A 14,397-nucleotide genomic window follows, 5' to 3' on the forward strand; every position below is an offset into this window, starting at 1 on the left:
AGAAGAGAGTGCATTTTAAAATTAAGCAAGAAACTATACCTTGGGAAGAATAGAGAGAGAGAGAGAGAGAGAGAGAGAGAGAGAGAGAGAGAGAGAGAGAGAGAGAGAGAGAGAGACATGATGATGAGGAATAAGAAGATTAGGGTCTAGATGAAGTTACCAATCAAACTAATGAACATGAAAATCAGGCGGAGATTGAGAAATATCAAGAACAACAAGAACCCTATACTGAATTCTTAGAAGGTACAAAAGACAATAGAATCCAATTGATAGGTATAGCCCACCATATTTTCATTGTATATTTGTTTTCTTAAGTATTGATGATGAAACTAGATCCTATAGGGGAGTTATTCTTTCATATGATAGTGATTCTTGGAAACAAGCCATGTTGGAGAGATGATGGCTTTAGAATTGTGTGACACAAGGGATCTTGTTCATTTTCCCTATGGAAGAAAATCCATTGGTTGTAAGTGGGTCTACAAAAAGAAATTTGGAGTAGATGGTTCGTTGGAGAAGTACAAACCTATATTCCTAGCTAAGGGTTACTCCCAAAGAGAGGGAGTTGATTTTGGTGATGTTTTATTTCTTGTTACTAAATTTCCCTCTATTATCTATTTATTGTATCCATTGTTGCAGTTGATGACTGTGAGATTGAAAAAATGGATATTAAAACTGTATTTTTTCATGGAGACGTGGAAGAGGAAATATACGTGCAACAACCTAAAATATTTGAGGTAAAAGGGAAGGATCACTTGGTTTGCAAATTGAAACCGTATGTTTATAGTTTAAAATAGTCCCCTCAGATGTGGAATCAAAAATTTGATTCATTTTTCGTGAAATTGGGTTTTGTTAGAAGTATGGAAGATCATTATGTATACATTAAATATATTGATGATCATCATGTATACATTAAATATATTGATGATCATATCATCTCTCTCTCTCTCTCTCTCTCTCTCTCTCTCTCTCTCTCTCTCTCTCTCTCTCTCTCTCTCTCTCTCTCTCTCTCTCTCTCTCTCCAATCCTTTATATCTATATCTCTTTGCCTCTCTATCTATCCATGTTTATTCTTTCATATCTATGGCTCTCTATCTGTATCTCGTTATCTCTCCATCTCTCTCTACCTCTTTTCCATCTCTATTTATCCCTTTCTCCTCTCTTTATCTCTCACTCCTTTCCAAACCCATCTCCTTCTCCATCTTCATCTATGTCTATCTCTATTGCCTTACCCCTCTCTCTCTCACTCTTCCCCATCTATCTCTCCCACTTTCTATGCCTATTTCTCCATCTCTCTCTATTGCAACCATAACATGAGCATGTTAGTAATGGAGATTAATTATCTTCTTGATTTAGAGGTTATGTTTCACTCATGTTTGGATCTCTATAAGCACATGTATAGTTTATTTGAAGCTCTTACTCCTCCATTAAGATTATTGCACTAACAACATCATTACTAAATGGCCTACCAATTGACCTCATATACTACACAAATATATGCAAAAAAAAATAGACCAACATTTTCCCTAATTGGCCTTCCACTGCTCTTTGGCATACCCATTGCACACCAGTTTAAAACATCTATAAAAATTAAAAATATAAATAAAATAAAATAATTATCAATTAAAAATTAAAATTTATTTGTGTTATATTATGTAATAAATCAAATATTTTTTTAAGTAATAAGCAAGTTAAATTTTGGTAGGGTTTTTAGGAGCAATCAAAGCGTCTTTGGGTCTAGTTGTATTATGAGAGACCATAAAGAGCATGTAATTGGTGTACCTTTTGATGGGTATTAGATAGGGAAAAAATACCAAAGTAGAAGCCATGACACTCCTTTTAGCCTACAAAGTTGTTCATACCTAAGCATAAAGAAAGTGCAAATAGAAGGTGACTCTCATAATATTATAAATGTAATAAATAAAAGGGGACTGAAAATTAGAAAATCAACAAAATTGAAAATCAATTTTGACCCTAACTTAACAAACTAAAGGCTTTTACAATCAAACAATGTTTATAGAGAAAGGAATTATCATCCACACACTAGCAACTTTAGTATTGATCATGGCACATGACTTTTAGATAACTTAAGACTTTGGATGTTGCAATCCCCATCTTTATTTCATAATGATTCATAACCACTAATAAAGCTAATAAATCTCTACAATGACACAAAATGATTATATTGCAAGAGAATATTATCTCAATCCTTTCAAGGACATGGGGCTAGAGATTATGAATTTGTGGTGTCCATTGAATCAACTTCTGTATGGCTGGTTTTCAAGAGGAGATTTCATTGTAATGTAATTAAGCCGATCTTGTTTTGTGGGCTGTATAAACGGTAACTATCAACGTATATTACCTAAACTACCAATATCTAGATGTATGACTGAAGCTTGCAAACATGGAAATCATCTAAGCTTGCAAACATGGAAATCATCTGTCAATCATTTCACTATTTCTCAGTTTGATTTAAAAAAATAAAAAAAAAACTATCCGCATTTTGATGCGCATGCAACTGCCAGTTTATTTTGTTTTTGTGGTGGTTAAGCATTTTTATCTCTAGTAGGGAGCTCTCAATTATAACATAAATATCGTTGAGAGTAGGCCTTAATATTTTTCCGTTCGTGAAAAGTGAGTTATGTTTGAATACCAGGTTCATTTTAGTTTGATGTCTTGAGAGTTGAAATGCAAGCTTTTTCATTAAGGAGTGATTTCACGCTGAGCTCGTTAAATTACAAATCAATTCTTTAATTATTTACTTCTTTTGGTGGATGTAACCTAGTTTTGTTTATATCGAATGTTACTGAGATAGTCATATTCTACAAGGTTATGACATAATTATATTGCATCCTCTGAAGCAATCAATTGGGTGGTGTTCAAAACATGTTTGTTTCCAGCTGTGGCCTGGCTATTGAAAATTAGTTTTTAATGGATTGCTGCTTTGAGTTTCTAAATAACTATTTGTATTTGCAATTTTATATATTTGATCATTGAATTATAAGAATTGTATTTAACAACAAAGAGTTACATTACCTCCACCATTTAAATATTATAGGATTGATTTGTTTGTGGCTGCGATCTGATGCATAAACAAATATACCAAATGGCACTATTTTTCATTTTTGAAAATAATCGTGTGTTGAAATTAAAAACATTTCTGCAGATGATAGGGAGGAGACATATATAGATGTGTACAGGCATTATAATCAACTAAACGTGGACCCATCTTAGCAACATTTGAGAGCCATTTTACTTAACATCTAGACAAGTCAATTCAGTAAACGACTCAAAATGAGAGTCATCTTCTCTTTGCATAATTCTTCTGCAGTTGATGGAGAAGAAACATTTTAAGATGTAATCGTTATAATCATCTAAACATTGATTCGTCTTAGCAGTATAAGTCATTTTACTTGACATCTAGACACAAAATGGGGGAGTCATGTTTTCTTTGCATAATCATTTTTGTGCACTAGCAACAGTTAAGCAGTTGAAAGTAACTCAAGTTGCCAACTGCCAAGAATTGCCTCTGCCAGAAGCAAACTATATAAACAGTATTTAAATGATATTTCCTTCATCACAGACAATAATCCCCTGATCGAACAAATAAACTTTTCCACGGTGCTAATTTTTCTGAAGTACAACATGAGAGTAGGAAAACTAAAGCTCTGCATGAGAAGATTCTCGTTCTGCTGAAGAAGGTGCCAAAAACCTGGATATCATGTCCTTAGCGATCTGTAATAGACCCTTGACATCAGCTGCTCCAAGTTGTAATAGGTCTCCTATCAAGTCTCCTTCGATAATTTCTTTCTGAATGGCTAGGATACTTTCTCGAAGAGGACCCTGTCAATTCATACAAGGAATTATGCATGAAAAAACAAAATAATATAATGAAATGATAAGGAAATCACTGCATTCTAACTTAGCACATTGCTACAGAAACTCAAACACAAAAATAAGGCTTGAATACAACGAAGATCTTCTGTCTCATTTCTTTTGCCAGTAGACTCTAGATCTATCAACATAAAGCTGCGTAATGTCAACTTTCATACAAAGTTTGTACGTTTAAAGGCTGGGAAGTCTCCAGGATTAAGTGAGGTCACGCAATTATAATATTTGTCTTACAGAACCAATTTGTTACATTTTATATTTCACATCTACAAGATTCAAAATAGCTTAAATGTAGTTCGATGTGTTTCCCACTACTGCTCTTAATGCACTTTTACATGAACTCTGCATATTGTCCGACCAAACTTAGGCAACTAATATAAGCTATATTAGTATTTTGCTAAGTATATAGTTTAATTAACCCATCATACATCAACCTTCCATATTGATTTCTTCTTTCTGTGCAGTTTGTACTTCATGTATCATCAGGATTATATACTGAATGGAAAGTTGTGTGCAAGTCCTATATCAGTGTATCACTAATTTTATAAGATTAATTTGCTTTTCAGTTTATATTTTTATAGTAGCATTAGGTTCCTTTCATCCCAAGATAACATTTTATATGACCCGTATTATTTTTATAGCTTTGTCAAATTTTGTAAAAGTGAACATATACGCAGAGCATTAATTAGTGTCATTTTGAAGGGCTAGAACCTTCCCAAGTTCCAAATTCCTGAATCTGTTAGTTTCCAAGATTGTAAATGGCAGGTATATTTCGGTTGTGCAGTTTGTCATGCTTGTTAATAACTTTTATGAGGTTATTATGCATAAGAAGCAAATCTCAGTCTGTTCCAAAATCAGGCATATCAAGCATATCATACTCATCCAATTATCCATGGAGTTACCTACCTATTTAATACACTCTTCTAACGCTCTTCGTAACAAATTATCACCAGTTCCTTGTTCTAGCATATAGAATCAATGACAGCACGACTTTCAATTTTAATGTACTGCCAAACTTGAAACAGAGTGCTTTCTATGTCAAAAATTCTTTTTAAGTATACAGTCATGCAGCCCTGACCTAATTTTAAGGCTTAAATATGCTGCTTTATCGGAAATGCTGTCCTCTTTTTTAAAATGAGATACATCATGTTGGTGTAAATAAATATTCATTATGGATATTATTACACTTCACTTAAGTTAACTTAGAATAATGCATTTCTTCGTAGTTTGGATTTGAGACACTTAGGGAAGTGTGCACATAGGGATAGAGCTTGTAGGAGAAATTCCACCTTTTGTGGTTTTGTTTTGTTGTTACACTCCACATTCAGTGGGTCAACCACCTCTTGTGGAATATAATATTATTTCTCCTACCTACCCCTAATATTTCTTACCTACCCTTATTTCTCATTGAGCCACATGCCATGATTGTGTGCTCATACATCCATATGGCCTTGCCTATACAAGCAAGCCTATATTCATTGTATTAGTAAATCCAGTTGATCATTTTCATATTGATGAGAATACAGTTTGTTCTTGTCATTCTTTTGTCTCTATTTTAATACTTTTCATTGTGCCCTTGATCTTGGCAAAATCTCACATGGTATCAGAGCTATTGGAGCTTCATTGATTGGTTTTTGGAGACATCGTGGAAGGCTTCTATTTTCAGATCTGAGGAACTGCGTTTTTTGGAGGCATCTTAGAGCGTTTTCAACCTCACCATTGTGTCCGGGAGGCCGTATCCATAAAAATTGAGTATAAATTCGACCTATTTTGGTGAAAATCGATTTTTGGGTGTGGAGGAAATTTTCTGCCCAATTCGGGCGGTACGGTACGGAATTTTCGGATTTTTTTCAAAAGAAAATTTGAAAATTATTTTTGGGATCCATACCTTCTGCCCAGTCAGTAGCGCCCAGTCAACATTTTCTTTGGAAATTTTTAGACCCCTCTCCGTTGAGCAGTTTGGATTTTTGGGTCAACTTTGGAGGCCCATAACTTGCTCAATTTTGCTCCTTTTTGGGTGCAATTTTTTTTTGATTTGGGCTAATTTTTCGTGCTCTTCGTAGTGGTGTGGTTATTTTTTAGTTTTGGTGCACAGAGTTTTCAGAATTTTCAGATTCTCTCAGTTGTACCTGTCCAATCCTCAATTCTGCAACTTCAAAGGCCTCGTTTGAGCTCACACGACCTCCTTTTCAAGTGCCGTTTTTTTTTAAAGTGCATGTTTTTTCATCTACTTTCATAATCTATGATCATATTTCAAAAATTTTAAGTAGAAATTGTACTTTCAGATATTGGTCTTATTTGGCCTATTTGGTACTTGTAAATTGCTTGGATCTTAGTTTAGATCTCTTGCATTATTAGTTTGAGTCTCTTTTGGCCTTATTGAGGCAGTTGTAAAATTGAAATTAGAAGTCCACTTTGCCATTTTTTGCAAGTGGCCCATTGTACATGCACTAAGTATAAAGTGCCAAAACATCATTTTTGGGGGGGTTCTTTGATTGAGTGAATTTGGGGGGGTGTCTTGTGTGATTGTGCCTCTCTTTCCTTGTGCTCTTTCATTTTTGTTGCAATGAGTCCTCATAAATTTCCACCTTTAACTCCACATAATTATGCATCATGGAAAATTAAAGTATGGAGCAAATTAATGGAAAAAGGTCTCACGCATTATGTAGATGGAACAATAGTAGCACCACTTGATCCTAAGGCTGATCCTAATGCTCAATTAGAATGGCTCACTAAGAATTGCATGGCTCTTGGAACTTTGCGCAAGTATGTATCAGATGACCTCATCTTTCATATTGAAAAGTGTACTACAATCAAAGATGCTTGGGATATGTTTTAGAAATTGTATGGTCAAGTTGATGAAATCAGAGGTTATAAGATTGACAATGAGCTCACCAACTTGGATCCCAAGAGTTTTGATACAATCCAAGATTATGTCACCAAAGCAAATGAGCTAAGAGCAAAGCTCAAGGATTGTGGAATTGACAAAAAGGATGCTCAGTTGATATTCAACTTGTTGGACAAGCTTGCACCAGAATATGCAGCATTTGTGTCTAGCTTCCAAACTCATCATCTGACAGTGGGGAGTTCCTATGTTATGCCTTCATTTGATGCTTTCACAGAAATGTTGATATTGGAACAATCTAAGTTGTTGAACATGGGGCTTCTCAAGTCTTCAAAGTCCCAGGCTTTGGTGGCTAATCAAGGGAATCAAAGAAGTCAAGGCAAAGATTCCAACAAGAACAAGAAGCACTCCAAGTCTAAGCCACAACAGGAAAAAGGACAATCATCCTCTCCATCACAAGGCGATTTTTCATCCTCTTCCAAGAAGGGGACACCACCTAAGAAGGATAAGCCAACTTGTGCATATTGCAAGAAGTATGGTCATGATGAGCATCGATGCCACACAAAGCAAGTTGATGAGTTAACTAATCTTCTTAAGAAAAACAACATCAACTTGCCATCTGCCTACACAAAGAAGGATTCATCTCCTTCCTCTTCCTCACAATCTAAGGGAAAAGGACAAGCATTTGTGGCTACAACAGGTTCTTCACATCAATGGATACTTGACTCAGGTGCCTCATATCACATGGGTTCTACAAAAGAGCAGTTTTCTTCATTGGAGCCATCTAAGGTACCTCACATTTACATAAATGATGATACACAAGTAGAGGTTAAAGGGAAAGGTTCAGTTGACATGGATGATGGAACATTTGAGAATGTTCCCTATGTTCCTAACTTGTCTACCAACCTTCTCTCTATCTACCAAATCACTCACTATGGGAATGGGAAAAAGGTTGAGTTTACACCAGATTCAGTTGTGGTAAAGGAACTTGATGATGATGCCTTGGTAGCAGTGGGACAAGTCAATGACAACTCAAGGCTTTATTCATTCTCCCACTTTGTGCCAAGTTCACCTTCTAGGGCCTTGCTTACTCATTCAAATTCAGAAAGCAAGCTATGGCATGAGCGGTTTGGTCACCTCAACTACCACTATCTTCAGCAACTCAGGACTAAAGACATGGTCACGGGTCTACCTTGAATCAGTTTTTCAGAGGGTGTATGTTCAGGTTGTTCCATGGGCAAGCATCCTGAGGAAAAGTTTGATAAAGGGAAAGCTTGGAGAGCTTTGGAAATTCTTCAACTTGTTCACAACGATGTAGCAGGTCCATTTCCAGCACCTTCATTTAGTAAGGCCCGCTATGTCCTCACCTTCATTGATGACTACTCCCACTTCACTTGGGTCTACTTTCTTATTCATAAGAGTGAAGTATTTGATAGATTTCAAGACTTCAAGACTCATGTGGAGAAGCAATCCAGGAAAGTGGTGAAGATTCTTCGCACAGATAATGGAAGGGAATATGTGAACAAAAGACTTGAGGATTTTTGTACATTTGAGGGGATTTATCTTCAGTATTCTGTCGCATACACTCCACAGCAGAACGGAGTTGCAGAACGCAAGAATAGAACTCTCAAAGAAATGGCTAGCTATATGATTCATGCACGTTCTCTTGATCCTGCTTTTTGGGCAGAGGCTATCAGTTGTGCCACACACATCCAGAATCGGGTTCCTCACAAAGCTTTGCAAGGTATTACTCCTTTTGAGGCTTGGGTTGGTAGGAAACTAATTGTGAGACATTTCAGAGTCTTTGGGTGTCCAGCATGGGCTCGCATACCTCCACAGAAACGCAAGGCATTGGAACCTCAAAGTCGGCCTTGCATATTTGTTGGATATCCTGAGGGTGTTAAGGCATATAGATTGATAGATCCTGAGACACATGAGGTGTTCATTGAGAGGAGTGTTCACTTTGAGGAAAGCTCTCCTAGCTTAGCCTCTCTACCTCCTCCACCTTCCTCCATTGTGGATAGTGATGCTAGTGATTCAGACAATGAGACTCCTTCAACTCCGACTCGCAGGGTTACACCTCCGCAGGGTCCACTTGCAGTTGAGGAGCCTTGTTCTCCACCTCCACCTAGACCTTGTTGGGCTCGACAGACACTTGAGTCCGCAGGTTCTCTTGTTTGGGATCCTTCAGATATATGGAGAACTCGATCACAACATCACGATCTTCCACATGCATTCATTGCTACTGCTTCCGATCCACAGACATTTCGGGAAGCATCAGGGGTTCCTAAGTGAGACCAAGCTATGGAGGAAGAGTATAGTTCCTTGATGAGGAACAACACATGGGATTTAGTCCATCTCCCTAAGGGGAGAAAGATGGTTCGACGTAAGTGGATCTATCGAACCAAGTATGCTGCGGATGGTAGTGTGGATAAGTATAAGGCTCGGATTGTTGCGAAAGGTTTCTTTCAGGTAGCAGGTGTTGACTATACTGAGAACTTTGCGCCCGTAGCTAAGATGAACTCCATTCATTTGACACTTGCTATTGCTGCAGCTCATGGTTGGGTTGTACATCAGATGGATGTGAAGATTGCTTTTCTCCATGGTGACCTTGATGAGGAGATTTATATGGAGCAGCTGTAGGGTTTCATCCAGGATACTTCCTTGGTTTGCAGACTAAGGAAATCTCTCTATGGCCTTAAGCAGGCCCCCAGGGCTTGGTATGCCAAGATGGATTCCTTTCTTCTCTCAGCAGGGTTCACCAGATGTCATTCTGATCCGAATGTCTATATTTTGCGACAGGATGACTCTCACTTGATACTTGTGCTCTATGTTGATGATTTGATCATTACAGGGAGTACCGCATCCATCATTAGCAGGGTCAAATCTGCTTTGCATGACAGATTTGCTATGACTGACTTGGGTCTTTTGCACTACTTTCTCGGGATAGAGAATTCACAGTCACCTTCTGGGATTACACTATCGCAGCCCAAGTATGCTCTTGATCTACTTGCACGCTTTCATATGGCTGATTGTAAGCCTACATCGACTCCCTTTCTTTCCGGAGTCAAGCTTGAGGCTCGGTGTTCTTCTCCACCAGTTGATGCCACTTTGTATCTTCAGCTTGTGGGTAGTCTCATCTACTTGACCCATACACGCCCTGATATTTCATTTGCAGTTGGCATGGTTTCCCACTTCATGCAGGAACCACATGAGCTTCATTGGAAAGCTGACAAACGCATCCTTCATTACATCCAGGGTACACATCACTATGGGATTCACTATGCAGCAGGCACAGGACTTCGCCTAGTTGGTTACACAGACTCCGATTGGGCTGGCAATCTTGATGATCGTAAGTCTACTTCCGGTTACAGTTTTCACCTTGGTTCAGGCCCCATTTGTTGGCAGAGCAAGAAGCAGCATGCTATTGCTCTTTCTTCGACTGAGGTTGAGTATCGAGGCACTATTAATGCAGCGACTGAGACCATTTGGCTTCAACGGATTCTCACAGAGTTTGGGTTCACCACTCCACGACCGATAGTTCTACATTGCGACAATCAGAGTGCTATTGCTATCTCGAAGAACCCGGTCCAGCATCAACGGACCAAACACATCGAGATCCATATGCACTATATCCGAGAGTTGATTCAGGAGCAGGTCATTGATTTGCAATATTGTCCTACAGCAGAGCAGGTTGCAGAAATATTCACCAAACCTTTCACCGAGAGTAAGTTCCAGCAGTTGCGAGCTCTCTTGGGGGTGCGGGATGTGTCATTAGGGGGGGTTAGCTAACTTCTCCTTCCTCTCTTATGGGGGGGACTTTTTCCTCTTTGAGGTTTTGTCCTTCTTCTTTGAGAGTCTTTTCGGGGGGAGTTTTTTCCCACTGGGTTTTCTCCTTTTCTCCGTTTGTGAGAGATTGCATTGCATGGTTTTGCTTGCATTTGCATATTGTACATGGGTACCTATCATTGCCTAGTAGTCGGGACCCATCTTGCATTGTTGACTTGAGTCTTCATTCCCCTAAGTTGCACTTAAGGGGGGGTGTTGGTGTAAATAAATATTCATTATGGATATTATTACACTTAAGTTAACTTAGGATAATGCATTTCTTCGTAGTTTGGATTTGAGACACTTAGGGATGTAAAGTTATTTCAATTTTAATTAAAGAACAAGTTATGAACTATGAATGCTATATATGGATATGAGGAATTATGTCAATGTCTAATAATTCTGATTTTTATCTGCAGGTCTGAAGGAGAGAGATCATTTAATATTTTCTATGTCTTCTCCAAATGAATTCAATTGGCATATATATCATTTAGGCAACCGGTCAATTGGTGTATTGACCGGTCATGCCTTTTCGGCATGACCGATCAATGCACCCATTGATCGGTGCCTTTACAATTATACCATTAACACAATGCTGATTATCGGTTCAAAAACCCCCGATAGCATATTGTAATATCATAATATAATGATTGATCAATTTAATGAATCGGTTCATATAAACACCGATGATTCAAAGTGCACGATGAATATAATCCAACCGGTGCATTTGTTAACCAATGTTAATGCCAAATGAAGCGGTGTATTCATTAAACCTGATAACAAATATGCTCGATATAATTAAGCCCGATAATCATATGCAATATAAATCAGATATGAAGCATGTAGATAAATAACAGAACAAGGAAGGTTAGGAAGATCTTATCTTGCATAAGCTACCATGCATTAACAAGGGAAGTGTGCACATAGGGATAGAGCTTGTAGGAGAAATTCCACCTTTTGTGGTCTTGTTTTGTTGTTACACTCCAAATTCGGTGGGTCATCCACCTCTGGTGGAATATAATATTATTTCTCCTACCTACCCCTAATATTTCTTACCTACCCTTATTTATCATTGAGCCACATGTCATGATTGTGTGCTCGTACATCCATATGGCTTTGCCTATATAAGCGGGCCTATATTCATTGTATTATTAAATCCAGTTGATCATTTTCATATTGATGAGAATACAGTTTGTTCTTGTCATTCTTTTGTCTCTATTTTAATACTTTTCATTGTGCCCTTGATCTTGGCAAAATCTCACACGTCTATAAAATATTGGCTGTAAATGTTCACATACATTCGCCCACATGCACAAAAGGTCCAAGTCAAATTGGGGTATAAAACGTTCCTCTCAACACAAGTTTAATTATTTAAGTCTTTGCATAAATGAAGATTTAACTTTGGAACAGTTAAAATACTTGTCAAATTCATGAAATTCAATTTATATTCCTTATAGCAGAGTTACAAATACATATAAACTTTTTAAAGGTGCTAGTTCACTCAGATTGTATTCTTGATCTTGGGTATTTTGTATATATATTTTAGATGCCTAAAGTTTTGGAGAGTTAGACCATTCACTATATTTTATATTCCAGGTCATCCAAATGAGACCAGAAAGGCTATAAATAGCAAAATCATAGGTTGACAGGCACCAGATATGTTCCTTGAATCTTGATAAGTGTGTTGGGCAAGATAGTTGCAGGTTTAACCATTGTGGAACAAATCACACAAATTTAATCTGCTAATGTCACTCCAGCTACAACTGAGGGAATTAAGGTTTGACAGACCTATGGCTACTGCCTTTATAAGCTTACCACGTTGAGCTTTGAATGAAGAAATTTGTTTACCCAGGTGTGAAAGAACTTATAAGTAATCGGTTCATTAAATGTTCAAAGTTCAAACCCATTTCTAGAGGTCTTCTACATATTATTAATGGTATTGCCTTTGGCATATAATAATAACAGCCACAAGAAACATCATCTCGTAAGTATTAGCAATGCATTATAATATAAAATGCTGAACACTCATTTGAAAAATTATAAGTGCCAGGTCACAGCAGTAAAAAGAATCTAACAGCCTGTTTTGGGGAAACGAAGATTCATTCTTGGATTTAACGATCAATAAGGTTGGATTCTAACGTACTGATGCTAAAACAAATTCTGCAAAGGATCAGATGTTGTGAGCAAGAAAGTGAGTAGATGAAGATAGAATATTTGGCATTTGCAGATCTCAATAGATCATAGCCTGTGGCTGGATAATTTGACTGCATAAAGGGCAATTAACTGCATGGAGATTTATGAGACCTACCAGTTTTGAATGAATTGCAGAATTATTCAGGTAAAATAGGATAGATAAGTTACAAAGAAAATCAATGGTTGATAGAAAATGGTGGATAGGAGTTCAACGAAAATCATTCATAAAATGATGTTCTCCAGCTTCTTGGTCGAGATTTAGGTAGGGCAAGGTGGATAGGTCAATGGTATTCAAAGGTACAGCCAGCAACAGTAGTAGAAAAGAAAAAAGTACCTAAAGCATCTTCCACGGTAGCAAAACTAAGAAAATTGAAATAATTTGCTTACCAAGAATATGCAGACCCAAAAGCCCTAGAAAATTACAAAAGTTCATGGAATATGTATTATCCCTATATAATGAAACAAAGTGAAAGCTGTTGTACACCATCCACAGGAGCTGGAGGGCATGCAGTGCTATAGGCACCATAAAGACTTATACAGAATCTAATAGCATCCTGAGGAAAGCAGCCAGGGACAAGACGAACCTAACAATAAAATCCTTAGAGGTAATAGAGTACAATGATTCTCCTAACATTCAGAGTTGATGATATGGGACGGGCAACAAAATCTAGATGAATTCAGGGAGGGTCACCTGTCACCATATGCTGATCACAAGAAGGAGCACATTGCAAAATGGATAGGAAAATTCACATGCAACAGACTTGCAAGTACTAATTACTAAATTAGCAACCAGATCCTGCAGGACTACAAAATGGAAGAAAACAACCTGCCAAAAATCAGATAGATATGAAAGGACTAAATTTGCTACAAGTCTTGGATATATTCAATGTGAATATAAATGCACTTAAGGACATTTCTACATTTCTTAACAGTACAGTATATCTCCACTGCACCACATAAAAAGGCCAACGAGGCAAAAGCATCTTCCATTTATGCAAATGAAAAGAGCAAAGAGTGTCAAGCCGAAGACCCAAGAGGAACATCCAAAGGATGGAAAGAAGTTAATGAAGAGGCAAGCCTGTTATCAAAGATTGAAAATAAGAAGATAATTTAAAACAATATATAACATGAGAGCCAGAATCTAAACAAGGAATCAGTTTCAAAACAGAAGGCAAATGGCTCCACCAGAAAGGCAAAGCCATCAACAAGTCCAAAAGAATTTGCGTAAGGTACCATCTAAAGCTCATAATCAAATTCTGACACAGGTCTTACACGTTTCTCCTACTCATGATTGCAAACAAAAGGAATATGCATAGAGTTCATAAAATCTTGCGGATGAAATGTATTTACCCCCAAGTCCCATAAGCTGCAAACAAAATGGAAAAAGCAAGTCCATAAAATTTTCTGGAAGAAAGTAGCAGATATGAACAAGAAAAGCCACAGTTACAATATTACACTCGGCAAATATAAGCTGACAAGGGAAAAACAGATGAAGCAATGGATTTAGAACCCCAATCATGGCAGAGCATCACCGATAAGTAAAAGTCATTTGTGTGAAGGAACATAAAAGTAGGTGTAAGGAGATATTTGATCAGATGGAGATGAGAATAAATGAGATTCACAATGTACATACACATCAATAG

The 14,397-nt window shown here is 37.4% G+C and overlaps 1 protein-coding gene across 1 annotated transcript in view; it reads right to left on the bottom strand.

Moving 5' to 3' along the window:
• Positions 1-3,273: 3,273 nt before the first annotated feature.
• LOC131066995 (uncharacterized) overlaps positions 3,274-14,397 on the bottom strand; it is a 44,778-nt gene continuing 33,654 nt past the window's right edge. Inside the window, exon 3 of the mRNA XM_058001905.2 lies at positions 3,274-3,840. Within this exon, the coding sequence (XP_057857888.1) occupies positions 3,658-3,840 (183 nt within the window). The 3' untranslated portion in view covers positions 3,274-3,657. The remainder of the gene's footprint in view (positions 3,841-14,397) is intronic.

Source organism: Cryptomeria japonica, chromosome 3, assembly GCF_030272615.1.
Source record: "Cryptomeria japonica chromosome 3, Sugi_1.0, whole genome shotgun sequence".
NCBI classification, from domain to species: domain Eukaryota; kingdom Viridiplantae; phylum Streptophyta; class Pinopsida; order Cupressales; family Cupressaceae; genus Cryptomeria; species Cryptomeria japonica.